General features: G+C 48.4%; 1 protein-coding gene across 3 annotated transcripts in view; it reads left to right on the plus strand.

Annotated features, from left to right (window-relative positions):
- Positions 1-26,536, plus strand: part of Trio (trio Rho guanine nucleotide exchange factor) — a 290,348-nt gene extending 263,812 nt beyond the window's left edge. The window contains exons 41-57 of one of the 3 annotated variants that reach the window (XM_038321453.1): positions 1,086-1,155; positions 3,271-3,360; positions 4,478-4,570; positions 5,419-5,469; positions 5,653-5,730; positions 6,537-6,728; positions 9,163-9,340; positions 10,047-10,855; positions 14,618-14,865; positions 16,031-16,169; positions 16,623-16,650; positions 16,832-16,994; positions 17,209-17,330; positions 20,520-20,598; positions 22,255-22,455; positions 24,150-24,288; positions 24,718-26,536. In XM_038321453.1, the coding sequence (XP_038177381.1) occupies positions 1,086-1,155; positions 3,271-3,360; positions 4,478-4,570; positions 5,419-5,469; positions 5,653-5,730; positions 6,537-6,728; positions 9,163-9,340; positions 10,047-10,855; positions 14,618-14,865; positions 16,031-16,169; positions 16,623-16,650; positions 16,832-16,994; positions 17,209-17,330; positions 20,520-20,598; positions 22,255-22,455; positions 24,150-24,288; positions 24,718-25,266 (3,229 nt within the window). In that variant the 3' untranslated portion in view covers positions 25,267-26,536. Of the gene's footprint in view, positions 1-1,085; positions 1,156-3,270; positions 3,361-4,477; positions 4,571-5,418; positions 5,470-5,652; positions 5,731-6,536; positions 6,729-9,162; positions 9,341-10,046; positions 10,856-14,617; positions 14,866-16,030; positions 16,170-16,622; positions 16,651-16,831; positions 16,995-17,208; positions 17,331-20,519; positions 20,599-22,254; positions 22,456-24,149; positions 24,289-24,717 lie in introns of those variants that run through there. The other 2 variants (XM_038321454.1, XR_005284582.1) reach the window with 2 other exon arrangements.
- Positions 26,537-27,168: the final 632 nt, after the last annotated feature.

Genomic DNA, 27,168 nt, shown 5'->3' on the forward strand with positions numbered 1-27,168 from the left:
TGAAATATACAGGTGCAGGAAGGTGTCACAATTGGGCATTTCCAGAAGTTGTTTGTATCCTGCTCTTACCTCTCTGAAGGAAGCATAAAACCTAAACCCTTTAAACTCATAAAAAGCTTTTCATGTGCACAAGCTCAGTAGTATCGAATTCACTAGAATTCATAGATAAACGATTGGGCGACTTTAAACACACCTCAGCACATGCTCTGCATGCTCTCAGCTTCACAGAAGTGTAGCGATCAGCCCAGAAAGGGATAGGTGGACGCGGACTAGCTCAACAGGCAAAGGTGATTGCCACCAAGCCTGGGGACTTGAGTTTGATCCCAGAACCCACTGCAGTAAGTTGTCCTCCACATGTGCACCATTGTGCGTGAATGCGCGCACAAACACATACAAACCAAATGTAAAAAATCAAAGGGGAAAGTATCTGGCACTTTAGCTTCAGTTCCCAAGGCTGGTTCTCAACGGGGAAAGGAGAAGGGACGAGTTCCTGTGGTAGCCAGTGAAACTGGATTCAGAGTGTTTGTAGCCAGGGGGACATTGGAACCCCAAGTGCTACAAAGCTCAACACAGCTTGCAAAATTTAAACATATGTGAGTGGTAAAGCAACACACATCTGAGAGAAGAGCAGGACACACTTGGGCCTCCACTGTACTCTGATCCTGTATGAAGCTCAGATCTCTGATTAGGCTTGATTTCAGTGATACTTGAGAAAACGGCACAGGTGAAATCATTTCGTGTCTGTCGCCCAGTTTGAGCCTCTAAAACCCATCATGGAATGGAAGTTCATGGGCAAGAAGGCCAAGTTTTCAGAAATGGGACCGAGTGATGCCTTGAACATTCGTTTGCTTGGTGTCTGGCCAGATGTTAGTGCATGTGACCTAGAAAGGAAGTAAGGAAGAAATAGTAATTTTCGGAAGGAGTTGAGGGGCTTCGTCTCTGTCTTGGCTTTTTACACTGCTTTCTGCCGGGCTTATACTCTTGAAGTATGAGCTGTAGTCTTCCAAGTTGTCCACCTCTGCATAGACTCAGTCTGCAATTAAGAAGACAAGCTGGAAAGATTTCTGATGTTTTTCTGTCTCCAGCTTTTTTTTAGGAGAGTTGGAGAAGTGCCTTGAAGATCCAGAAAAACTAGGATCCCTTTTTGTGAAGCACGTGAGTACAGAGGCCGTTTTGTGTTCTCTTCTGTTACTGGCATCTCTGGTGACTTGAAGATGAAGCCGCCTGACGTTTATAAGAGTGGATGCTGTCAGTCATTCGTAGTTTTAATCCCCTGTGGCTTGTCTGTCTCTGAGTTATCCGCTTTCCCACTCCTGACCCTGCCTGGCTCTGGGATTGCAACAATGCAGGTTGGTCAGAGGGCTCCAGAGCCAGACAGGCTTGGCACGGTAACCTTGCAGGTGTCTAAAGACAAACAAGTGTTTGGTAATTATTTACCTGCCCATACCTGTAGTGGACTTGATGTACTAGATAAATATATGGATGCATCTAAATTATGTGTATGCAAGTTGTTTTTAAGGAAAAATCACTGTTTTCAAGAAGGCTTTTGCAGAGCTGGAAAGATGGCTCAGAGGTTAAGAGCACCGGCTGTTCTTCCAGAGGTCCTGAGTTCAATTCCCAGCAACCACATGGTGGCTCACAACCATCTATGAGATCTGGTGCCCTCTTCTGGCATGCAGGCATACATGCAGACAGAACATTGTATACATAATAAATAAAATTTAAAAAAAGGAGGCTTTTGCATTTTCGCATTATCTTTAATATCAAGCTTGATAGAAGGTAGATTTTCATATCTGATTCTGCTCTCCATATATTGTGGGATTTTTATTGTTACTATAAAATAAAAATATCTTCACAGACAGTAGTTAGAGATGGATGAATGAATACCTTAAATACCCTTTTCAAGTAATTATAGGTAGCTATCTTTGGCATATACCAGTCTTTCTTTGTAGCTTTCGGGCCTGTCCTGGAACTAGCTCTTGCAGACCAGACTGCCTCTGCCTCCTGAGTACTGGGATTAAAGGTGTGCGCCTCCACCGCCCAGCAATGGTAAAGGATGATTTCTTAAAGGCTGGTACAACACAGGCTCTCGGAAGACTGTGTGATCTTCTTGCTGTTTATTATCTGTTTAGCTGACTTGCTCTCACAGCCTTTGGCTCCAGGCAGTTTGAGAATCATGAGCCAGGCAGTTGGAAGCCAGCTGCTGAGTTGGCACACTCTTACAGGCCTTGGTATGGTTCATCGCATGTCTTCCCAGATGAGCCTTTTAGCTCTTTTGCTGGGCCTTCAGAGTCTTGTCAAGCTAAGGCACATGGTTTCCAGAGTTCTTTTTTTTTTTTTCCCCTCTTGAACCTGGGATTTCCACTGTTCATCCGCACTGCCAGCTGTGTGTCTTGCCTTAAGATGACAAGCATACTTCATCAGTGCTCAAGAAATTTCCCCCAGCTTCCACAGTAGAAGCAATTGCGGCGTGTGCCCATCATTCTGTCAGGCTGTTGGTGGTTTGTAACACAAGCCACTGCTGAACTGGCTTCAGTCACAAGTGCTCTTCCTCAAGGCTGTGACTGAACGCGGAAGGGTGAAGCAGACTCGCATCCTGACGCGAGGATGTGGAAGGCATGTGTGTGCCATGTGCTAGCGTTAATAAGATGAGTGACTTGTATGACTTCATCAGTGGCATTCTGGAGTGAAGCTGACATTTTCCATGGCAGACTTGCAGTGCTGACAAAGCCTTGTCTTGCTGCCAGTGATTTTCCCCCACCCACTGTAGACCCGGGGTGCATCAGTACTGATGTCAGCACCACCAGAGGGCAGCAACATCCCAGTGGCGTTTCAAAAGTGATTTTTGGCCTAAGGGAACCACAGATAGGCCCCGTGGGCCCCGAGGGGTCTGCATAAGTGGCTTTGAAAGCTGTCGAATTAGCAGGATGCCCGTTTTCCCTATTTTCCCTGCCATGGGATTTGAGATTAAAGACTTACTAAACACAGACTGGTCACCAGGACTGCTGGCAGCCTTGGAGTAATGGAAGTGTGTTCTCACGCTGCCAGTGGTGTTGCTGGTATGGTAAAGTAAAGGATCGGGTGTGTGCCAGATGCAAACAGAGAGCCGTTTCAGAGCCCAGAGCTGGGGTAAGCTAACGCCCTGAATCTGGAAGGCACTCCCAAGAGTCACAGCCTTGCTCCACAGTAATCCTTCCCTGCATGTGCTGTGTGCTGATAGTCTACCTCACTTCCAATGCTTTAACCTTCTGTTCGCCTCTTTACTCCTAGGAGAGAAGATTGCACATGTACATAGTCTATTGTCAAAACAAGCCAAAGTCCGAGCATATTGTCTCTGAGTACATCGATACCTTTTTTGAGGTAAGACTCAACATGGGAACTGATGGTTTCTGAATCTTTTACTGCACTGTGGTTACGAGAAGTTCAGGTGTCTCTGATTTCCCGGGACAAAGGAACCGTCGTGGAACTGGCCCGAGAGAGATGTGTCCTGATGCTTTCTTCATCGTCTCTAAGTCAGAGAAATGAGTGTGGACTCAGTCTGTAGTCAGCCTGCCGTTCAGAAGGCCAGTATGGTTAAAATGAAGGGTTTGAGCAGCGTGTGGCAGCTCTTCTCCAGGGCCCCTGCTGCAGGGTGGAAAGATCACAAGTTTAAGACTTAGTTGGGCTACATAGCAAGATAAAGTTCACCCTGGATAACTTCATGGAACCCTATCTCAAAATTAAAGCAATGAATTAGAGGAATAGTTAATGGCTAGGAACAGAGCTCAGTGTGAGAATTACCTCCTGCCATAGCTGAAGTCCTCAGTAATTACAGTCCCCTGTAATGGGTGGGAAAGGGCTTGGAGATTTGGTTTGGTTCTGTTTGGTTTGCTTTGCTTTTATTGTTGTTGTTTCGTGTCTAATGCCTATGGAAGCCTGAAGAGAGCATTGAATCCCCTAGAACTGGAGTTATGGCGGTTGAACAGTTATGAGCACCCAGTGAACTGAGATTGAACCTGGGTCCTCTTAAAGAACAGCTGGCATTCTTAACCACTGGGCTTTCTCTCTAGCCCTGGGGGAGAAATGGTTTCTTATTGTTGTAAATTTAAGGTTCATTACAAACTCAGTCATTCAGATATAGACTCATTTCCTAAAAATGATTTATATGTTTGTGTAAATAAAGAAAACAAACTGGAAAAAAATGCCTTAGTAATCAAAGACTGAAAAGGCTTACACAGGCCAGCCCATGTTGCATACCTTCCCCCAGGACAGGTGGGGCAGAAAGAAGCCTCGAAATGAAGAGTCTTCTGAAAACTCACCCAGGAAGATTCAGACCACATGTTCATATCCTGTGGGACAGAATGCTCTTGTCACCTTTTGGTTTTCTCCTTTCTTTCTTTCTACCAATCAGGTTGTTATGGTTAACTATAAAGAATAAAATGTTGCCCTTTAACAAGCAACACTTGAGGTGGTTTGTTTTGGTTTTTCGAATTCCCAGGACTTAAAGCAGCGCCTTGGCCACAGATTGCAGCTCACGGATCTGTTGATCAAACCTGTTCAGAGAATCATGAAGTACCAGCTGCTACTGAAGGTGAGGGCAGGGACAAGAGCAGGGTCGCTGTCACTGTCCCTCTGCTGAAGGGCTAGAGCACCCTTCACCTTCCACACCGCCACAGGTGTGGAAAGAAGGTCTCCCTGCCTCCTTATAGAGCTACCTTGTTACCTCTGCTGGCAAATGTTTCTGAGTAGTTTCTTACATTAGTAAGACACCTCTGTACAGCTTTTTCAACATCTCATTCCTCTCAAGCTCTGAATCAAAGGGTCAGTGAAAACAAACTCGTGTCTCTGCCATATGCCTTGGGATAGCAGTGGTTGTTCTGTAGCTCTATCAACTTTAAATATAAGTATATTTTATGTAAGTGAGTATTTTAACTACACGTATGCCTGTGTACCACATGATCCTGACACCCATGGAGATCAGAAGAGAGTGTAGGAACCCTTGGGAACCAGTTACAAACAGTTGTCAGCCACCACATGGATGCTGGAACTCAAACCTGGGTCCTCTTCAAAAGCAGCCAGTGCTCTTAACTGCTGAGCATTTCTCCAGCTCGTCCTCTTGGATTCTTGATTAAACTAAATTTTGAGTCCCCATATATCTGTTCCTGTTGGCCTAGCAATAACTGTGAATTAAGTTACTAAACGCCACCAGAGATGACATCATCTGAACCTAAGGGCCTGGGCATGGAAAGGCCAAAGTCAGTCTTGGAGTAGAGTGGGATTCAGGGACGGCTTCTCACCATCGGGATGCCTGTGTGCTGTCCTTCCGAGAGGCGGGAATGAGACTGAGGCACAGATGTGCTGACCGACAGATGGCGGCAGAGGGCCAGCTGCCGCCGCCCTCACCCACCCCCCACATCTCATTCCTCGCTTCTCTCGCAGGACTTCCTCAAGTACTCAAAAAAGGCCAGCCTGGATACGTCGGAACTAGAGGTATCTGTGGTCCTGCTGTACCCCTACAAGCCCCCTACTAGCATGGGGTCAGGTCTTGGGGGGGTCACATTGGGGGGATGGAATCTCTGTGCCCTCTCTGGAGAGAAACTAAGATTGGAGGTGCAGCTGAGGTGCAGCTGGAGAGGAGCTTGACCTTCGACTCTGCTTTCTCCCCACCCGCAGAAAGCTGTAGAAGTCATGTGCATAGTACCGAAGCGATGTAACGACATGATGAACGTGGGGCGCCTGCAAGGATTTGACGTAATGCAGTTGTTCTTTGAGGGGCTCCTCTGCTTCTGTCCCTTTCTTTTGTCCTGGATTGTTTCTCTGCACGTGAAGAAAGATAGTCCTTGTCTTTTTTTTTTTCTCCTCTCATTCTCCTTCAGTGTAACTGACTTCAACCTCTTTTCAGTGCCTTTGATTTCCTTTGGGGACCGTGCTCTGCCTGAAGCTGGTAGAATAGAGGCCAGCAGGGCTGTGCTTTGCCGCTGATGGTGTCTCCATCCTCTCCAGGCATCTAAAGCCACAAAAGCCAGGGATGAAGGCTCTTGTCCTTCTCTCATCTGGGAGACTAACTTCAGGACCACTGGGTTCTTGAATCTTCCCAGCTTATTCTGGTTGCACACTCTGACTCTTATACAGTATTTACTATGTATAAAAAAGTGAATTCAAGTCAGGATCAGTCTTCCCATTAAGTAAGGAGCCGGAAGATGCTTTGGTGTTTCTTGACACCTGCTCACTGGAGTATTAAGGTTTAATATCCCAGGTCCGTGTTCTTCAGACTGAAGCTCAGTCTGTACCTGGAGGGCTTCTGCTGACACACCTAGGGGAGAGGGTTGCCTGCCTTTTGTCAGAACCACCTGTAAAGAAGCCCTTTCTTACTCTCGGATTCTGGAGCACAGGGTTAAAGCATTTTTCTGCTTGGAACTAAGAATTCATTGCAGTGAGAGAGTGAGCTTTGTGAGCTCCTGGGAGGACATGCCGTTCTGTGGGCGGAAACCAAACAAACCATTGGCCACTGAGAATGCAATATTTTCTCCCCTCCTTCCCCCCCTCTTCTTTTTTAGGGTAAAATTGTTGCCCAGGGTAAACTGCTCTTGCAGGACACATTCTTGGTCACAGACCAAGATGCAGGACTTCTGCCTCGATGCAAAGAGAGGCGGGTTTTCCTCTTTGAACAGATCGTCATATTCAGCGAACCTCTTGATAAAAAAAAGGGCTTTTCCATGCCAGGATTTCTGTTCAAGAACAGTATCAAGGTAACAATTGTCTGCAAGCTTTGTAATAACTCTTTTTCGTTATTGTGACATTCTCTGAAGTTTATTTCATTTAATATTTTCAAAACCTTCTAGCACATTGGCGAATCTTCAAAGTTCACAATGCTGCCTGTTCTCTGGGGCTGCTGTCTTGAATACCTGTGTGACTGTAGCCATAGGCCGGTAGACATTATCTGCAAGACCATGTAAAACTTGCTTTAGAGTTTTGGCCTGGAGCCAAAGAACACAGCCAGCTCAGTGTCTCATTCTCCACTCAACAGAGAGATCCTCAAGGTTCTTCAAGCATGGGGCTCCAGAGATGGGGCAGAGACACTCTCTGCCGTGGGGTAGCTTGCCCTCTGGTGGCAGAGAAAGGTAAACAGAAAATAATTGTGAAGGATCCTAACTCTGTAAAGGGGTCAAATCAAGGATGACAGAGTGAGGAAGAAGGGAGCCTGGGGCCCCAGCAGACGGTCCCTAAGTTCTCGGCGTATGTGCAGCTGTGCAGACCTGAGTTCAAAAGGGAGGTGGCTCCCTCTCTTAGAGCCTCCTTCACTAGCACTGCGGTCTTGCTCAGAGGTGCCAAGGAACCTCTCAGGCCTTTGAGTCTGTAGGCTTCATGGCTCGCAGGTGAGACATGGCATTCTCTTCTGTGAAGCTGCGTGGGCTGTTGTAGACTAGTGCCAGGCTTTCGGCTCCTGAACCCAGGGCAACCTGGACCTCCAAAGGCTTCAGAGCCCAGCAGCGAAAGAAGGCTGCATGGCCTAAAGCTGCGATGCCAGTCGTCTGTCCCGTGCCACCCAGTGCCGGCTACTGCCGTCCCTCCCTCTGAAGCTGTGCCCATACGCCAACCCGTCCCTTAAAATTCCTGTGTATTCTTAACACAAGTCGGTGTACAGAACGTCCCCAACACCTCAGACGTTCCCCTGATGCGTTCATATTCTGCACCGGCTGCTTCTGTGAAGTTGTTTCCTGTGTTTTAGTCATAATGTCACATATGCTTGCACATCCTTTTTGGTATTGGAAATTTTAATGTTTGTAGTACATTTTTTTTGTTTTGCTGTGTGTGCATGCTCATGTAGGAAGGAAGGTCGGGACACATAATGGGAATTAATTCTCCTCCACCATGTGGGTCCCTGGGATCAAATTCAGGTCATCATGCCTGGTGGCAAGTCTCTTTACCTGCTGCACTGTCTCTCCAGCCCCTTAATGTGTGTTTTTATCTTTAGAGAAGTAAAGGATGAGTGCAGGATAGTCGCAGAGGGGTTTTAGAAACTAATAATCCCGGCTCACATAGCTGGTTTGTTAATGTTTGAGCTATGAACCAAGCCATTAAACTCCTGATACTAGCCTTGCACCTGAAGTTTTAAATGGCATAGCAAAGCCATGATGCAGATTAAATACTCCTTATCTGAAGTGCTGCAGACAGAAAGTCTTTCTGGTTTCAAGCTTTTTAAAATTCTTTTAAACTTTAAAATATTTATTATATACATAATGGCAACTTAGCAGTGGTACCCAGTTGTTTTTCTTGGGGGGGGGGGGGATGTATGTGTGTGTGTGTGTGTGTGTGTGTGTGGGTGGGTGTGTGTGTGTGTGTGTGGCTGGGCACATGTGGAGAGGCCAACGGCAAGCTCTGAGGAGTTGGTTCTCTCCTTTTACATTTCTGTGGACTCTGGGAATGAGGTTTGTGCAGCAAGCCCTTTCCCCATGGAGCCGTCTCGGCAGCCCCAGGACTGGGACCCACTTCCAAACGTGTTCACTGTGTGTGGAGCCTGAGTGCGCTTTTAGGAAGTGGTTTGCAGGAGCCCACGTTTTCATTGCAGGCCATTATACAAGGCCCTTACAGTGTTTTGTTTTAAATTTCAAAGCACTGTGGGCTTGGATGTCCAGTGCAGGAATGTTTCCTAAATGAGTCCTGAAGCTGCTCAACTAAGAGATCATTGTTGCCATGTAGGATGAAATCCACCTTATACTTTTCAGTCTTCTGGTAAAATGCATCCAATATAGTGTTCACCGTTTTAACTTTCTCAGGGAGCACCTCAGTGCTGTTCAGTACATTTCATTCATGCTGTAGCACTGCTCAGACCGTGGGACTCTTCATCTTACCAAAGTCAGACTCTCCACACATTAAATATGACATCCCCATTGTCCCCTCCCAGTAACCCTTGACGTCCACTGTGCTTCATTCTGTCCCTGAGAGTTTGACTGCTTCCAGGAGATTATGTATATGGAGTCTCAAATGTTTATCCTTGTATATGTGGCTGACTGAAGTTGACATAGCTTTTTGAAAGTCTGACCGTGTAGTGGCACGTATCAGTGTCTTCTTATGAAGGTTGGATAACACTGCACAGCAGGCATAGGTTTTGCTAGCCGTTCTTCGGTGAGTATTGAGGATGTGCGTGTCGTAACTGCTGTCTGATGGCTCACTCCTTTAAAGGTGAGCTGCCTTTGCCTGGAGGAGAACGTGGAAAGCGATCCCTGTAAGTTCGCCCTGACGTCCAGGACGGGTGACGTGGTGGAGACCTTCACTTTGCACTCATCTAGTCCAAGTGTTCGGCAAACATGGATCCATGAAATCAACCAAATTTTAGAAAACCAGCGCAACTTTTTAAATGGTGATGTATCCTCTCACCAGCTGCGTCGTCTCTCTCTAACGTACAAGTTTCTGCTTCTTAGCACTCGTTTCCTGGTCATGCGACAGAACTTGCTGTCCACCATATCTCTTTTGCAGATTAGTAGAGGGATAGCTTGTGTAGAATGCCATGTGGTTTCCATTGCCTGTAGATAGACCAAGACTTATCTCCCCAGTGTCCACAGCTCATGCGATTCTAGAGACGCCCATAGCTGTTAACTGCCATCTTCCTCTCTGCAACAGTCCCCGTGACTGCCAGCTCCCGCCGTCATTTTAGCTGGGTGGATGAAAGAGTTGGAGAATACAGTAGGGAGCTAACTGCTTACTGAACCAGACCTCAATGTGGCCTTCTCTACATAGTCACGTCCTGTGCCTAAGCCTGGACCAGGGAGATGTTGTGGAAACCCTCTACAGGACATTCTGAAGTCAAGAACAGAGACTCTCAGTGGGTGGCACTGTTAGCCTGTTGTAATCTGTCTACTGTTTGCCCCAGGCTGCTGTCTAACTCTCTAGTTGGACCAATTATCTGGACCCCTGTGGTCCAAGTAGGCGCCTGTGGCCATAAGCATTTGCCTGAATTAGCTTACTGACTCTCAAGCCCGGTACTTCCATTTGATTGTATGTGACTTTTTCTCCTACACTCTAAGTTACCCTGACTGACCTCCTTCTGTTGAATTGCTTGGTTACAGCCTTGACATCACCCATCGAGTACCAGAGGAACCATAGCGGGGGCGGCGGCAGTGGCAGCGGGGGCAGCGGCAGCGGGGGCGGGGGCAGCGGTGGCAGCGGGGCCTCCAGCGGTGGCAGCAGCGGCCATGGCAGTGGCCCCAGCAGCTGTAGCAGCGGCCCCGGCTCAAGCAGGAGCAGGCCCTCCAGGATTCCACAGCCTGTCAGACACCACCCCCCCATGCTGGTCTCCTCTGCAACCTCAAGCCAGGCAGAGGCAGACAAGATGTCAGGTATGTCTGCTCCCAGCCCCTCACTGCCTCCCCCGAGCAGCAGCCTGGCCCTTGAGGCCAGCACTGGCCAGCCCAGCAGGCTCCCCCTGAGTGGAGACTCCGAAGGTCTTGAACGAGAAACAGAGCCCATTCCCAAGATGAAGGTGATGGAGAGCCCCAGAAAAGCCCCTGGGAATGCTTCTGGTACAAGCCAAGACGGAAACACCAAGGATGCCCGGGGGAACCTGGGCCCATTACCTCTGGGCAAGACTAGGCCAGGGGCCATCTCGCCGCTGAACTCTCCTCTCTCCACTACGTTCCCTTCTCCTTTTGGCAAGGAGGCCTTTCCTCCCAGCAGCCCCCTGCAGAAGGGGGGCTCCTTCTGGAGCTCCGTTCCTGCTTCCCCTGCCAGCCGGCCAAGCTCCTTCACCTTCCCGGGGGACAGTGACTCCCTCCAGCGACAGACGCACCGCCACGCAGCCCCCAGCAAGGACACAGACCGCATGAGCACGTGCTCCTCTGCCAGCGAGCAGTCCGTGCAGTCCACTCAGAGCAATGGGGTAAGAGCGCCGGGGAGCCTGCGCCCGTCCACCCCACCACCTCTGTCCCGCCAGCTCTTCTAAACCTCCGTACTAACTCCAGCTCTCCAGCACTGTGCAGCAGTAATCGCCTTCTCCAGGTCTCCTGTGCATTGTCTGAGTAGACACGTCTGTGGCCTCTGTGTGTGCACTCGTGTCCGTGCCCTGTGGCGTTGCACTGGCACCCAGCCGCCAAATGAATGCAGCCACCTCTAACCCCCTGTGGGACCACGGACAGCGCCTGCTCTCCTCTCTACTAACTTGCTTCTTGCTTTATTCCTGTCTCCTTATTAAGAGAAAGTGCACCATTAACCTCCTCCATGCGGCATCTTTAAGTCTTCAGTTTCTGACCAGAAAAGTATCTTGGGACTTGCTTTTAGGCCCTGCCTTCCTCGCACTTTTTCTCATGTTTTTTTATTTGAGGGTTTTTTTTTTCTGTTCTCTGTTACTTACAGTGAAATATGTACACTTTTAAGCTTTTTGTTTATCGCTTAGTTTTGCTCTTTTGTGCCATAAGTTATCTTTGAAGCTTTTTTGAGTCATCTAATGAAAAAAAAAAAAAATTCCTCAAGAAAACATCCAACAACAACTCAAAGCAAAATAAAATGGCATAAGGGGTCAGGAATCTAACCAATGGGAAAGTTTCCTCTACCCTAAGTCTCCTAGAGAGACACTGGCCCAGGCGCCTGGACACCCAGCTTCTCCAGAGATGGCTGGGCTTATGCCTCCAGCGAGGATGCCAGGGACCATCTGAGTGCCTCTGCGGTGGGGTTGCAGCTCATTTTGTGGTCACTTGCATTGTGTTCTCAAGCTGAAGGGTGTCTCTGCGGGTCCCCCACTCTCTGGCCTCCTCACTGCCCTCCAGCTGTTTCCTGCAGGGCAGATGACCTGGCCCGTAACGCTCTTCTGAAGGCATGCGTGAGCGCACAGAACTGTTCTAACGACTGTATGTTTGAACGCTTTATAAATTTTTAAATACATTTCCCTAAAAGGGTCTGTGTCTCTCGTTGTATATATATATTTATATATAAAATCTAGCTTTTGCATGTCTCTTTCCTCTGGACTTCTATTAATCCCTCATTTGTACTCTTCATCTTATCTTTTTCATTAGGGATTTTGATTAACTCAGCCTTCGTCTTTATTGGTGGAAGAAATTGAGACGTGGGTCCTGATGCTTTTGCTTACACTGGAGCTAACCACTAAGTGGTTAAGCAGGTGTCTGGTGGAGGACATTCCCCTGTCCTTGCTATGGACTCTCCAGTTTGCACACAGCAAGGGGTCTTCCTGCTGGGTTGGAAACTCTGGGGCAGACAGTCCATTGACAAGTCATAGCTCCAGGCCTAGTCTGCTCAGTGGCCAGGCCTGGTCTCAGCACTGTGGCCCATCCAGAGCGGGCCTGCTGGCATCTCCTGTACCTGTAACATTCCCAGCAGGTAGAGAGCTGTCAGGTCTCTGTCTCCAAGTGAGTAACTACTCTAGGACAGGAGCCAGACCTTCATGTCCGGATGCCCCTTCAAGGGTGTGGTTAGAGACTCACCTCCACCCTGAGAGAAGGCACAGTGTGTCTCATGTGGCTGGTGGCTGCTACATTGATGGGGAAGTGGCCTTTGATGTCTGACTTTCCCACTACTTTTGTGGTAGGACTGACAGGCTGAGTTTCCATCAGAATGGCGATGTGACATACCCTCTTGCCCTCTTCTCTGCTCTGGCTAAAATGGGCCATTGGAAATCTTAGCCGCTCGCCAGTGAGCAGGGCCTCCCTTCCTGTGACCTCCTCTGAGGAGCTGTCTGGGATTGTAGACAGGCAGGTACACCTGATCTCTTATAATGCCCTTCCTCCCACTCCAGATGGCACCTCCTGCTGACTTCTGCTGCGATCAGGGTGCGTGGGGTGCAAATACATGGTCCCAAACTGACTGGGCTAGCCTGTGCTCCATGCCATTAGCAGACCTTGCCTTCCACCAGCATGTGAGCTGCAGAAGAGAACACATTAGAGTCAACCCCAGCCCTGCCTCTCTGTCACTGTCTGGGTGTCCTCTGCACACTTACCACCCTGCTCTGAAGGGAGGTGGTCATGCTCTGTGGCAGGGAGGTTCTTGCGGGAACTGAGGAAGGCTGATTTGAAATGCTTAGTGTGTGTCCTGGCCAGAGGTGTATTGGAAAATAACAAGAGCCGTGATGACCAGATTACCACAGATTACCACAGTTTTGAGATGCAGCCTGCGGTGGTGCCCTAACCAGGGCGGCTGTGACAAAGTTTTAGGTTACTTGTCTAGCATGTTTGCCTGTGCCATCCCAAAAATGCTGGGTCCTGCCATGTAGATCAAAATACTGAAATATGAACTGAATGTACAAAGTGAGCCAAGGCACCCTTTGAGCTGAAGGGTCACAGGCAGGAAGCGGGGACTGTGAGGACAAGAGCAGTGCAACTCGTCGTGAGCACGGGCAGGCAGCTCTTCTGTGCCCATAGCAGCTCCCCGTAACTGCCCTGCCGGCTGCCCATGCGTGGCCTCACAGAGAAGAGCAGGTGGGCCTGATGTCCCCTCTGCCACCTCAGAACAGCACTCAGCTGTCTGCTCTGGCGTGCTCAGAAGACAAGGACTGAGAAGGGCAGGGGCCAGATCTTCTCCCCCTCAGAGCGTCCCAGACCCCACCTCTGTAAACATCCTGAAGCAGCAGCGTACGAGCATTTGAGAGCAAACTCAGAAAAGCCAGGTCCCAGAGGCCATTTCCCGTGTCCTAATTTGATAGAGGGAAATTGGGCAAGATAACACTCAGGGATCGGCAGTGATGTCACCTTCTGCGCTCCTGGACAAATAGGTAGTCAGGTTGAGAGTAGGGACAGGTGACTGTCATCTGTGTTTCGTTCATTCCGTCTGCACGCCCAGGCTGGCGGTTTCAAGAAACCAACTTGGTTTTTACTTTTGCAGTCTTGTTTCATTGACTGAGTTACTGAACAGGTGTTGCAGGCCAACCACATGTCAGTGGCTGACCAAAAAAAAAAAAAAAAAAACTGGATGCTACTCAGGCCTCAGGATAAGGGCAGTGAAAAATATCCTTACAACCACTCAAAGCTCTCTTCCCCAAACCTCGAAGGCAGCTCTGTGATATTATGCCATTTATTCCCATGACAAGAGCAATGTGAAGACCTCTGAGGCAAGCTCGGTCAGAGGAGCATCCACTGAGGGACACACAGGAGATGGAGCAGCCATCCACAAGAGTCGAGTGGTAGTGGATTGCTCTTTCAGATGGTCCACATTCTTTGGTGGGGGTGGGGTGACAGAGGGAAGCAAGGTTAGTCAGACAACACCTGCATCCTGGAATGCACATTCCAGCGAATGTCTTGTTAGGAAGATCTGGAGACATCTCAGTTACGATCTGTCAGTCAGACAAGCAGCTACTCTACAGCCTTCAAGGTTAATACTTGTTTGAAACACCCAACACGTCGTCGGCAGGAGGACTGAGCGGCTCGTGCAGGGCACGGTGAAGATCCAACTGCATCGGGCTCCCAGGGCATCAGCACTGAGGTGGATCTTTTGGAGTTGTTTCTCCATGGCCAACCAAGTTTGTTGCAAGGGGGGGACGTTAAGCTGAAGAGCGTGTGAAGGAAGAGTCTGACGTCTCCCTGTCTGTTTGCCGAGCCCCCTGCGGGCTTGGTGCCATGGCACACGGTCACCAGCAGCTGCTGCTGTAGGACCTCGTCTCAGTCCCTGCCCACCTTCTTTTCTCCCTCTTCCCCTCCAGAGTGAAAGCAGCAGCAGTAGCAACATCTCCACCATGCTGGTGACACACGAGTACACGGCAGTGAAGGAGGATGAGATAAACGTCTATCAAGGAGAGGTCGTTCAAATTCTGGCCAGTAACCAGCAGAACATGTTTCTGGTGTTCCGAGCCGCCACTGACCAGTGCCCCGCAGCCGAGGGCTGGATTCCGGGCTTTGTCCTGGGCCATACCAGTGCAGTTATCATGGAGAACCCCGACGGGACTCTCAAGTGAGTGCCAGCAGCCGAGGCAGCCTAAGCATGGGCAGCGGAAGGGATAGGAGCCATCAGGGAGTGCTTTTGAAGGCCCTGAAGGGAAGAACTCAAAGAAAAGCTGTTGAGTCATGCAGGTTTAGCTGCCGATTCACGCAGGTTTGCCTCTAAGTGAAGTGTGTGACCCCCAAGTGAAGGTGGGCTGTCCTTAACCTCACAGATCCTCTTTAATACATCTTTCATTCAGTGATAATTAATTTATATCACTAAATAATCCCTGAAGGTCTTAGTTAAGGAGCAGGACCTCTTGAGGAACACGAGGTCATCGCTCACAGGCTGCAGGGGAAGATTTATGCGATGGCTTTGCCATCAGCCCTTTAGTACTCAGGTTGTTGACTTAAACCTGAAGCCAGCTCTGCTGCCTGGAGCATTATATCAGACAACTGAGTCCATACTGCTCTTTGAAACGTTTTCTCTTCGTGGAGCCTCCCTGAAATGGGAGAGACTAGCCATGTCTTTCCCAGAGTAGAATAGTTTTGTCACGAGAAAAGGCAGGGCTGCCTGCCCGCGCAGGTCCCCGCAGGACACTGGCACTAGAAGCCAATACTTCAAACCATCTCTCCTTCTCTACGACTGGTTTCCTTCCCCTCATCCTGTCTCCCTGAGAGGCAGAGAAGTGAATGTGTTGTTCAGGATTCTGCACTACACTTTCTGTGCCTTGACTTTAGAAGAAAGATGTGTGGGAGATGGAAGTCCCATGTTATAAGTCTTCAGCACGCATTTGTGAGCCTCATACTAGTTCCTTCAGGGAACAGACGTACTGGGGTAGGCCGTGAGTAGGCAGGTGAGGATGTAGACTTGCAAGGGACTGGCTCACATAGCTGTGGAAGACAGACAGATCCAGACGGCCGGTGCCCATCAAGTTCCCTCCATAGTCCTTCAGCTGTCTGAATAGGGAGGGCTTCAGCCATTCAGATGTTCCTGCTGGCCAGAAGTCCCCTCAGAGAAACACTGGCGACATTTGCCCGTCTCAGCACTGTGTGACCCGGTCAAGATGACACATAATTTAACTATTGCTTTTGAATTTTAATCTTTAAAATTTGCCTTTCTCTGAGGCTTCCAGGTGTCACCTGCTGACCATGGAGACAGAGGGATGTGAGCAGTGTGTTCTTTTCTTCCCTAGGAAGTCGACATCTTGGCACACAGCACTCCGTTTAAGGAAGAAGTCTGAGAAGAAAGATAAAGACAGCAAAAGGGACGGCAAGTTGGAGAACGGGTACAGGAAGCCACGTGAAGGGCTCAGTCACAAGGTATCTGTGAAGGTGCGTGTGGAGAGCCAGGCCTAGTGCCACCTCCAGGAGGAGGGCAGGGAGGGTGAGCCACGGCAGGCCCTATGCTGGGGCTTGCTTGAGGACTCTCTCCCCTCTCCTGGGGACAGCATTACGTTGGCTCTCTGTGCATTCATTGGGAACTGTGCAGGCATGTAACTTAGCACGTGTGGTCTACATGTGGCTTCAGAGAATGTAGTTAAGCCAGTCAGCCTTTGCCTGAATCCTGTACAATTGAAGTAGCATGTTTGTGAATGAGAAGATAAACTCAGCTAATTGATATGGCATGGCACATTCAGGTGCATGTAAAAGCAATAAAAGGGGGTTGGTTCTGATTAGTTCCAGATTAGCCAAGCTCTTCCAGCAATAGACGTAGCCCTGGAATCAAGTAGGATACCCGGAAATAGCGCCTGTTTTATTAATGCCTATTTGCCTTTTCCATTTCAGCTTCTTAACCCCAACTACATCTATGACGGTGAGTTCTGCTGTCTTTGCTCTGAGGGCTCACAGTTCTGTGGGGCCTCTGTCAGAGCATCGTGGCTCTGCACTGGGGTATTCTGTGGTGTTCTGGGTGTGCAATGGTGTGTGACACCACATGAGAGGTGTGGAGAGATGCTGAGAATGACAGGCATTGACCAAACTCCCTTACTTTGCAGTTCCCCCAGAATTCGTTATCCCTTTGAGTGAGGTCACATGTGAGACAGGGGAGACCATTGTTTTTAGATGTCGTGTCTGTGGCCGCCCGAAGGCCTCCATCACCTGGAAGGGCCCTGAACACAACACTCTGAACAACGATGATCACTACAGCATCTCCTACAGGTGAGGGGCCACTCGAGTAGCGCACTGGCTAGGGGCGTGGTTGATCCTGTAACTCGGTAACTGAAAAGGCGCTGTTCTCTGAACCATCTCTTTCCTCTGACACCTTGGGCGCATAGTCTGTGGGAGAACATTTAATACTTGGGGAGGGAGGCAATGCTGGTACCTGAAGGTGCTGAGCCTTCCTGATGCCCAGCGTATCTCCTGTGTGCCGCAGTGACATCGGGGAGGCCACTCTGAAGGTCATTGGTGTGACCACAGAAGACGATGGCATCTACACATGCATCGCTGTGAACGACATGGGTTCAGCCTCATCTTCAGCCAGTCTGAGGGTTCTAGGTAAGCCACCTAGAACACCTCTGCCAGCGGTCTCCTAAGGTCTGTTGTATCTGCCACACTTGGTGTGATGTGAAGTTTAGAACAAAAGCTCACGTGTGACTGTCCTAAAGAAGCTCAGCTAGCAGGCAGGGGAGACTCTAGGTGAACGCGTGTATAAAGGTTTGTGACCATACCATTGTGCACTGGCATCATAGTGACTGGTCTGAGCTGGGATGTGGTGCTTTCGTGCCCTTAGTACTTAGAAGCATGTCCTTTTATATCCGGTCTTCCAGCCGAGGTTAAGTTGGACCATGAAGCGTGTGAGTGGACCCCAGCTCAGCTCTTCAGAGTGAGGTGGACTGTGACGGTTCAGTGGCTTCCCCACATAGCTAGCTAGGAGAGTGTTCCAGGGACCTGCTTGATGGAGACCTTGGCACCTTCACAGCCCAGCCGATGCTGTGTTCTCTGCAGTTAGCCTTTCCGCCCTGTGGACAAAGGACAAAGTTAGCCTTCCTAACCCTGTTGGATTCCTGTTGCATTTGGCATGGGTTGGTGTGTTCAGAGCAGGACAATGTATGGACTGGTTTCCAACAATGCCCACTGGCGCCAGCCGTGCTACATGAGGCAGTTACAGGTGTCCACCTGCCCTTAGTTGCTTTGGGTTTGGGAAAAATGCTTCGAATAGGGGAAATAAAAATCCCAACTAAATGATGGGTTGGGTTCTCGAGTATTCTATGTGTAGACAGTAAGTAATTTTACCTAAAATTTTTATCCCATATTTTGACTTTATTATGTTATGGAACTGTCACCTAAAAGAGAGTAAGATCTTGAAATTGAAAATAAAGAATCATTGATTTTTCTCATTAAAAAAAATCATACAAATTATACAAGTTGGTTGGTTCTTAATAAGCTACTCTAATAGCTCAGAGTCACATCCCTTGGGAATCTGAGCAGGAAAATAACAGAAAAGAAAATGAATAGCTATTCCTGTCACAAAATCTTCAAGGTCTTTAGAAAAATGCCATCTTGTCAGACAGGCCATTAGATTTTCTTAGTTTCCAAACCTCACCCTTTGGGAAGCCGCTTGGTTTGTAGGCCTGGGTGTGTGGTTTTAATGTTTGCTAGTCAGTCCACACCAGTGAGCTGCCCTGTGTAGACGCTGTTCATTCACTGTGTGCTCTCCAGAGTACTGCCCCAGTTTTCTGCTCTGCAGCCCCTGAGTCCCAGCCCCTGTGGACGTGTTGACACCAAGCCAGGCACTGTGACTGGATCGGGGCAAGAGAATTACTAGGGGAGTGATTCTTGCATCTTGAAGCTAAGGTGGTCAGTCCTGCCACCTCAGAAATACATACAAGTCCCCACTGATGGAGCAAGTCAAGCAAGGGTCCCCTTCAGGAAAAAGGAGAGCTGTGACCAGGAGGGGCCAAGGGGCTTTGTGTCTTTGTGAGGCCATTTCTTGAACTGCTTAGGGATCAAGGACTAGACATTTATGTTTCATGCTTTTCTGTATATATACAATATTTTGAAGACATTTATTTAGGGAATTTTTTGAATCCTTTTTAGTGAAAAATAAAGGAAAAATGTTTGCTTTTATGTGGAAAAATCCAGTATTTTTTAATTAAAAGTTTTTTAATTTTGTGCATAAGTATATTTACATCATTTCTACCCCTTCCTCTCTCTACTCCAACTTCTCCCATGCCCCCCACTCCCTCGCAAACTCATGACCTCTTCAATTATTATTGTTATATGCACATGCACACATAGCCTGCTGTAACCATATAGTGTTGCTTATATGTTTAGAAATGACCGCTTGGGATTGGATAACCCATCATCCCTGGAGAACACTGAGTCTCCCTCACTGAGTCCTTAATTGCCTATAGCTCTTCATCTAGGGGTAGGCCCTTGGGAAATACCCTGCACGTACATCAGCACATCAGCTCACAGTGTTGTCATTGTGCAGATCTTGTTTAGGCAGCCTTATTGTTAGGATTTCAGAGACAGATTCTCCATGCCCCCCTCTCCTCTGTGCTAGACTCTGGCTTGGGATCGTTCAGTCCTTATGCATGCTGTCACAGTCTCAGTAAGTTCCTAAGGACATCTACAGTCTTTCCACCCCCTCTTCCACATAGATCCCTGAGCCGTGAGGGAGGATGTGATAAAGGCATCCCCGTTAGGATCAAGTGCTCCAGAGTCTCCCACTCTCTGTCCTGTGCATTTGTGAGTCTGTTTTAACTCCCATCTACTGCGAGAAGCCTCTCTGATGATCACTGAACAATGCACTCATCTGTGGGTTTAGTGGTGTCATTAGGTCAGAAGGAAATCTTAGAGAAGACATCTTGTTTCCTTGGGTGTATATAGTACCACATTCACTGTTAGCAAGTGACTTCCAACTGCATGTATGATAAAACTGTCCATGTCTGCAGCATATTTATAACTTACATACTCTAAAAGACTGTAAACATTTAGACAACAGAGTGAACCCTTGACTTCTGTAGACTGTGAAAACAAGCTGTGAGTCTGGGTGACCAGGAGGGACTGACCATAAATCAGCCCTGTCAGGCTGGAGAGATGGCCCTCTGGGTAAAAGCAACTCGCTATATAAGCATGATGATCTGACTCCAGATGCCTCGAGCCTACATAAAAGCCAGGCACGGTGATGGGGATGCCTGTAACCCCAGTGCTGTGAGGGGCAGAGGCAAGAGGTTGACTGGAGTTTGCCAACCTAACTTCAGGCTCAGTGAGAGAATGTCTGTAGGGAATAGTCAAATACAAGACTCAAGTACAGTTTTACACATTCTTAAATGAAAGCAAATTGATTTCACTGACATTTAGCTTAATCTAATGTATCAACAGTATTTGATTCTAATGTGAAATCAATACCTATAAATTGTTCATGAGATATTTCCAATCTTCTATTCATGTTAAGTTCAGTGTCCTGTGCATCTGTCTTACTTTGGTGCGAGAGTGCTACCTCTCAGAGATGCTAGGTGGTCATGTGTGCTGGCCATATTGGACAGTACAGGTTTGTGATTTCTTCCCAAGAAGCTTTGCTTCGGGTACACTCAGGAGCTGGGCATGGTGGCTCACACCTGTAGTGCTGGCTCTCGGGCATCAGAGGCAAGATAACCACCAGCTTACGGCTGCTGACAGCAGCACTGTTTTTAAAAGAAAAGACAAGTGTACTCAGGAGAAATGGTGGTGTTCTCGCAGGTCCAGGAAGTGATGGGATCATGGTGACCTGGAAGGATAACTTTGACTCCTTCTACAGTGAAGTGGCTGAGCTCGGCAGGTATGACGTGAAGCCCAAAGCCCCTTCCACAAAAGAAAGATCGCTTGTTATCCAAGACCGATAAGCAGAGACTGTTGCCATGGATAGGAGTGACTGTCTTGTGTGTGGGGTTAGTGGCTCTGTGTTTGCCAGTACCTGACATAAACAAAAGACAGAAAGGGTTTCTTCTAGCTCATGTTCTCAGCGGGTTTCAGTTTGTCCTGACAGGAAAGACAGCATGACAGAGCTGTAACCTCCTCCCGCTAGACTCCCTCCTCATGGTTCCACAGCCTCCACAGAGAGGGTCCCACTGGGCAAAAAGCAAGCGTTGAGAACATGACCCTGTGGAGGCAGTCACAGGTTGACGGGCCTTAGATGTTAAGTACCGGGCAGGGATCAAAACAGACTTTAGGTAGGATCCCAGAATGAAGGCCTAAAGCCATGGGGGATCCACTGAGGCATCTAGAAGAGCACTAGCTAGGTGCTGTCCTTGGAAGAGCTCAGAGAAGAGGCGCACGTTTGCTTTGTAGATTCCCTTCTAAATTCTGGCTGCCTTCTGAACTGCACGGCACCCACCCGCCTGTAGTCATTATGTCCCCAGGCAGGAGAGGATCACAGAAGACTACTGAGTTAACTAGTTGGGAGAACTTTCCCATGCAGTTGTCAGCAGCCTTCCACATTCTAGTGGCCACTCTGGGTCACATGGCTCCTGTGGCATATATCCCATTTACATATCGCTGAACGGCAAGACTCACCCCCCGCCACCACCACCACCACCCCCCCACATCCCACTATTCCTCAGTCTTAACAGTAATGATGCGCCAGCCCTCACAACACTGCAGAGTTACTGGGCAGGCAGGCAGTTCATCTTTCCCGGGCTCATCCTGTTGGCACACCCACACCTCGCTCAAGTCTCAGTCCAGAAATGGATGTAGGACTTTTTCTTACACGGACATTCACCCTGTGCATCCTCACATGACAGTGGAGCGTTCCAGAAGAACAGAAGCAGTGCTTGCCCAGGCTCAGAAATCAGCAACTGTACTCTTCTCTGTATTCTAGTTAGGAGTCACTGGGCAGCCGTTCGGTTGACCGTCCACCTTCCTGTGGGAGGAGTGTCAGAGATGTAACGTACCCCATAGCCTGCCCTGCCTCTGCCACACATTCATTCATTTCCCTGGGTGAGCACAATGTGCTGACCCTGAGAGCAAGGTCATCTTAACCATAGAGCATCAAGGTGCAGCTCGGGCTCTGGGTGTGTGCACTGGGACACAGCACCAGAGACCTGACCCTCAGTTGAAGGGACAACTTGCCTACACTGCAAGTAAGCTTAAGCCAAGAGAACGAAAGACCCTTTCCTCAAGAGTGGGAGGGACATCGTCTGGCTACTGTGGGCACTTACGTTAGCCTCCGAATGGTGAAGTTCTCCAGGAGGGCAAAGGTAGACACAGCATGGTGAGGCCAAGGCTCCTGTGAGCTGTCGGGGTCACACATTTAGTAGTCAGGAAGCCCAAGTCCTGCTCAGTCCCAGCATGAGGAGACAGGAATGGCAGCCCCGTAGCTGATTCAACAGCATGTTCCTTCCCCACACAACCCAGCAAAGCGAGGTCTGCACGTAGGTGTCAAGTCACCATCCCACAGCAGTGTCCCTGTGTCCTTTCTCCCTGACCAATCTTACAGGGGCAGATTTGCTGTGGTTAAGAAATGCGACCAGAAGGGAACCAAACGAGCAGTGGCCGCGAAGTTCGTGAACAAAAAGTTGATGAAGCGTGACCAGGTCACCCATGAGCTTAGCATCCTGCAGAACCTCCAGCACCCCCTCCTCGTGGGTCTTCTTGACACCTTCGAGACCCCCACCAGTTATATCCTGGTTTTGGAAATGTGCGTACCCCCCTCCTCATCCTTACCTTAGCTCCCGACACTTTTGCTGATCCTGTTTGTTCTCTGAGAAAACAGACTCTGGTTTTAGGATTCATAGAAATCTACAAAGATAGATTTATTATCAGAGGCTGCCATGTTAGAGCCTCGACTCATGGCCAACTTGAATTGAGTGCTGGAAATTGGACCTGGGTCCACTGCAGGAATAATCAGTGCTCTTGACTGCTGAGCCATCTCTCCAGACACTTCCTTGTTGGTGGCATAGCCAATGGAGAGCTGTCGTGAGCTAAAATGATGCAGCATGTGTGGAAAACCAAGCCCAGTGCTGGCCTGGAAGCCCCCATGCCTGGGAGGCTCTCTGGTAATCTTGATGGCCAATAGCTCCTGCCCACCTTCCACAGGGATTCTGAACAAGAAAAATCACACAGGTCTTGGTCAGAAATCCCCACAGCCTTCCTCTGAAGCTGCAGCTCTTTCAGCTCTAGCTTTGCTATGGGTGGGGTGAGGATATTGAAGGGAGTGTGTTTCCTTTTGGAGTACAAAGCTGTACCCAGGGCCTCACATGTGCCTGGCAAGGAGTGGATCACTCACCTATACCCCAGCTCTCCTGCTCTTAGTTCTTTTTACTGGAAAGTTACATGGTATATTACTTGGCTACTTTTCTATTGCCATGACAAAATACCATGACCAAGGGAATTTATACCAAAAAAAAAAAATAAATAATAAGCAAAAAACATTTAACTTGGGGGTTCACCATTCCATACGGTTAGAGTCCATGACCATCATGATTAGAAGCATGGCAACAGGCAGGCATATTGCTAAGGCAGTAGCTGAGAGCTAACATGAAATTCACAAGCACAAGGAAGAGAAAGCAAGCTAACTGGGAATGGTATGGGCTTTTTGAAACCTCAAAACCTCAGTGACACACCTCCAACAGGGCCACATCTCTTAATTCTTCCCAAAAGGTTCCACCTGCTGGAGACCAAGCATTCAAAGATATGAGCATATGGAAACCATTGTCATATAACCAGCACAGTGCAGCCTCGTCAGACGGTTAACAGAGTTGATTACCCTAAGAATGCCATGGTTCCCCACTAATAACCACTCCTTGACAGACAGGTGGTTGGTCTCCTCTAGACTTACGTTTTAAAAACAGCCAGCGTTCAGAGCAGCCTCCATCCAATAATGGCTATTCACGAGCCAAGGAACCTCAGGAAGGTTTTCTGCCTTCTCTGCCTCTGTCTCCTCCTCTAAGGTCGGGCAGTGGAGCCATCTCGGGTATTGAAGGTTGAGTTGAGTAGATGCTGCCAAACTTTTGGTTGAGAACTTTGTATCATTAAACATAGTTTAATTATACAAATTAAATTATACAGATTAGAGTAACTTTGACTAAGCGTGCATATAGCATGTAGCTTTCTATCACCCCATCTTCACGTGTAAGAGAGCCTATGCCAAGGAAGGTGAGTGACCCCTGCCTTCTTGCAGCAGTTGTTTACATAAATGTCTACTGTGCATAGGTACTGCCCAGCACATTGCCATAGCAACCCCAGCAAGGCTGCATCCCTGACTGTAGCTCTTCCCCAGCCCGCTTGGATCTTTCCCCCCTCCCTGTACCATGCCATCCGGTGGAGGTTCAGTTCATTTCTCCCTCAAATGGTCTGAGTTGAAAGGTGACAAATGTCCTCCTTCCCCTGCAGGGCTGACCAGGGTCGCCTCCTGGACTGTGTGGTACGATGGGGAAGCCTCACCGAAGGGAAAGTCAGAGGGCACCTGGGGGAAGTTCTGGAAGCCGTCCGATACCTTCACAACTGCAGGATAGCGCACCTGGACCTAAAGGTTGGCAGGCCAGGGTCTGGGCAAGGGCAGGGTCCACCCTGCCAAATCGGCTACATGAGATGTGAGAGCCCCTCTTCCTGCCTGGGTCTGGAGGAAAATGGGAAGAGGAGGGCAGCGGAGCAGATTCCTTGTCTTTCCTGGAGTTGCCTTCAGTCAGGGAGGGCCTAGTAGTTAAGCGTGTTGGGTCAGGAGACATTTAAGAAGTTCCTGGCAGTGCTGCCGAGTTGGCACAGAATCTACCCAGTTGAGGGTGTCTTGTGGGGAGAAGACAGTACCCTACAGCTGAGGGCTGCTCCCAGCTGAGCAGAGTGGCCTAGAGCTTCCTCGGCTGGCACTCGCCTGGCTCCCACTTTGCCATAGGATCCTGACAGTAGTCAGACTGAGCTTGCACTAGGGATGTCTGCCAATGACGTATCTCCTCTGTTACAGCCTGAGAATATTTTGGTGGATGAGAGTCTGGCCAAGCCAACCATTAAACTGACTGACTTTGGAGATGCTGTCCAGCTCAACACCACCTACTATATCCACCAGTTGCTGGGGAACCCCGAGTTTGCAGCCCCAGAAATCATTCTTGGGAACCCTGTCTCCCTGACCTCGGACACATGGAGTGTTGGAGTGCTCACCTACGTGCTGCTCAGCGGCGTATCCCCCTTTCTGGATGACAGTGTGGAAGAGACCTGCCTGAACATTTGCCGGCTGGACTTCAGCTTCCCGGAGGACTACTTTAAAGGAGTTAGCCAGAAAGCCAAGGAGTTCGTGTGCTTCCTCCTGCAGGAGGACCCAGCCAAGCGTCCCTCAGCTGCACTGGCCCTGCAGGAGCAGTGGCTGCAGGCAGGAAATGGCAGCGGCAAAGGCACGGGCGTCCTCGACACGTCCAGACTGACCTCCTTCATTGAGCGGCGCAAACACCAGAATGATGTTCGACCTATTCGTAGCATTAAAAACTTCTTACAGAGCAGGCTTCTGCCTAGAGTTTGACCTATCTTGAAGTTCTTTCTCATTCTCTTTCACCTGCCAATCAGCTGTTAATTTGAATTTTGAAGAGGAAACCAGACCAAACTAAGTGACCGGCTGCCTGCTGTTCATCGTGTGAGATTGCATTCCAAGTGAGCTGTGCCCAGCAGCACTTGGGCTCAGATGCAAGCTGTGCTGGGGTGGAGGACCTTCAGTTACACTCTGCAAAGGCAGAGATCATATCGCTGTATCACAGTATTTTATTCAGGTTTCTGCAAAAAAATAAAAAGATACTTTTTTAAATGAACATGGATAGAATTTTGCAAATTTAACATTTTCAAGATTGATTCAAGGAAATCCATGCCTATGTTCAAACCACTGGTGTTACACAAAACAAAGATACTGTGTATTTCTGGGAAAGACTCGCCAGGTGGCAGCCACTCCCATGGCTCCAGCTAGCGTTTGGCATCTACCTGGCACTGAGCTTTGCCAGCCGCCTCATCTGCGTGCGTCTTGCCAAGCACTAGGCTTGGCTTCTGAAACGTACATTCAACCTCAGTCTTTTGCATAAAACAGAATGAATGGTTTTGCTCTGATGAAACGTAGGCCTTACTTGTGCATAAGATCCTCCCTGCCTTCCGTCTGACATTTCCCCCACCCCACCCCTCCCACCCACCGCCTGGGCCTTCCTGGGGGAGGATCTGAGGGGGTCTGCCCATCCAATGAAGACTTTGGGCTAAGTCCAGCCCCACTGTCCCCCTCCCCAACCCCATCCCAAGCCGTCAATCAGATTATTGACCGGTATACAGTCAGATGAAAATACTGTAAATGCACTCATTGGTTTTTTTTTTTGTTTTGTTTTATTTCATTTCATATCATGTGCAATGTTGTGGCTTTAACATTTTCTGCAACTATTTATGAAGACTTCTGTTGTACCTGTAATAAATATATAGAAAAAGCACATACTTCGCAAGTGAGCTTTATGGTTGTGTGTGTGTTGGGGGTGGGTTGTAGCCCTGTGCCATCAGTTCGAGGACACTTAACTCTTCGTGAAATTTGTCAGTTTTGAGGACTGTAAAAAGTGATTTCATACTCTGAATATAAAACTGGATAATAGGGTAATGTTTTCAATTTTATTATGCTATTATTCAGAATGCCAAAGTATTATTTTTTTCCCAAAATCAGTGTGAACATTTACTACTTTTTAGACTTTTTGACATTCAACTTTCTGTATAATAATTGGCTGGATTTTCAGCTTTTGGTGAGAAAGCCAGTTAAGTCCTGGCCGCCCCGAGGCTGGTACCCAGCGCCTGAGTCTCTGTGGCAGAGCTGGCGCTGGCCTGGGAAATCCTTCAACACAAGAAAGTGGGGTTTCTGGCACGTGTGAATTTTTTCTGGATATCTTTTTATCTTCATTGTGTGAAATACACTAAAAAAGAGACCAGCTTGCTTCCCAAGCCAGCCAGACACCTGGGTCTTGAGCCATAAACTGGCATGATTAAGCTTTGCAGTTTCCAATGTATTTTATTTATTCCTTTGTTGGGTTTTTTGTTTATTTCTTGTAAAATTGTACAGAAACTTTTTAAGAGAAATTGGATTCAGAAACTGGATGTGTAACCTCATAGCTTTTATTTGTGTATTGTTTCTTTCATTATTTCAGTTAATATTTTTACATTATTTTTTGCATGTATATTTCTTTGTACAGAGACCTTACATGTTTACACATTATGATGTGATGTAAATATTTTATTTTGCCATCAGTTATTTTAAAAAATTAAACATATTTGCCTGATTTTGGTGTTAGGCTTTTTATTGAAATTAATCACTACTGCTAAAGCAGAGAGGTCCCTGAGAGAGATGTGGGGGGGAGTACCCTTGGGGAGGGGCAGATTATCGTGGACTGAGGATGAGCATGTTGGGGCTTGT

Source organism: Arvicola amphibius, chromosome 3 (assembly GCF_903992535.2).
Source record: "Arvicola amphibius chromosome 3, mArvAmp1.2, whole genome shotgun sequence".
Classification (NCBI taxonomy): Eukaryota; Metazoa; Chordata; class Mammalia; order Rodentia; family Cricetidae; genus Arvicola; species Arvicola amphibius.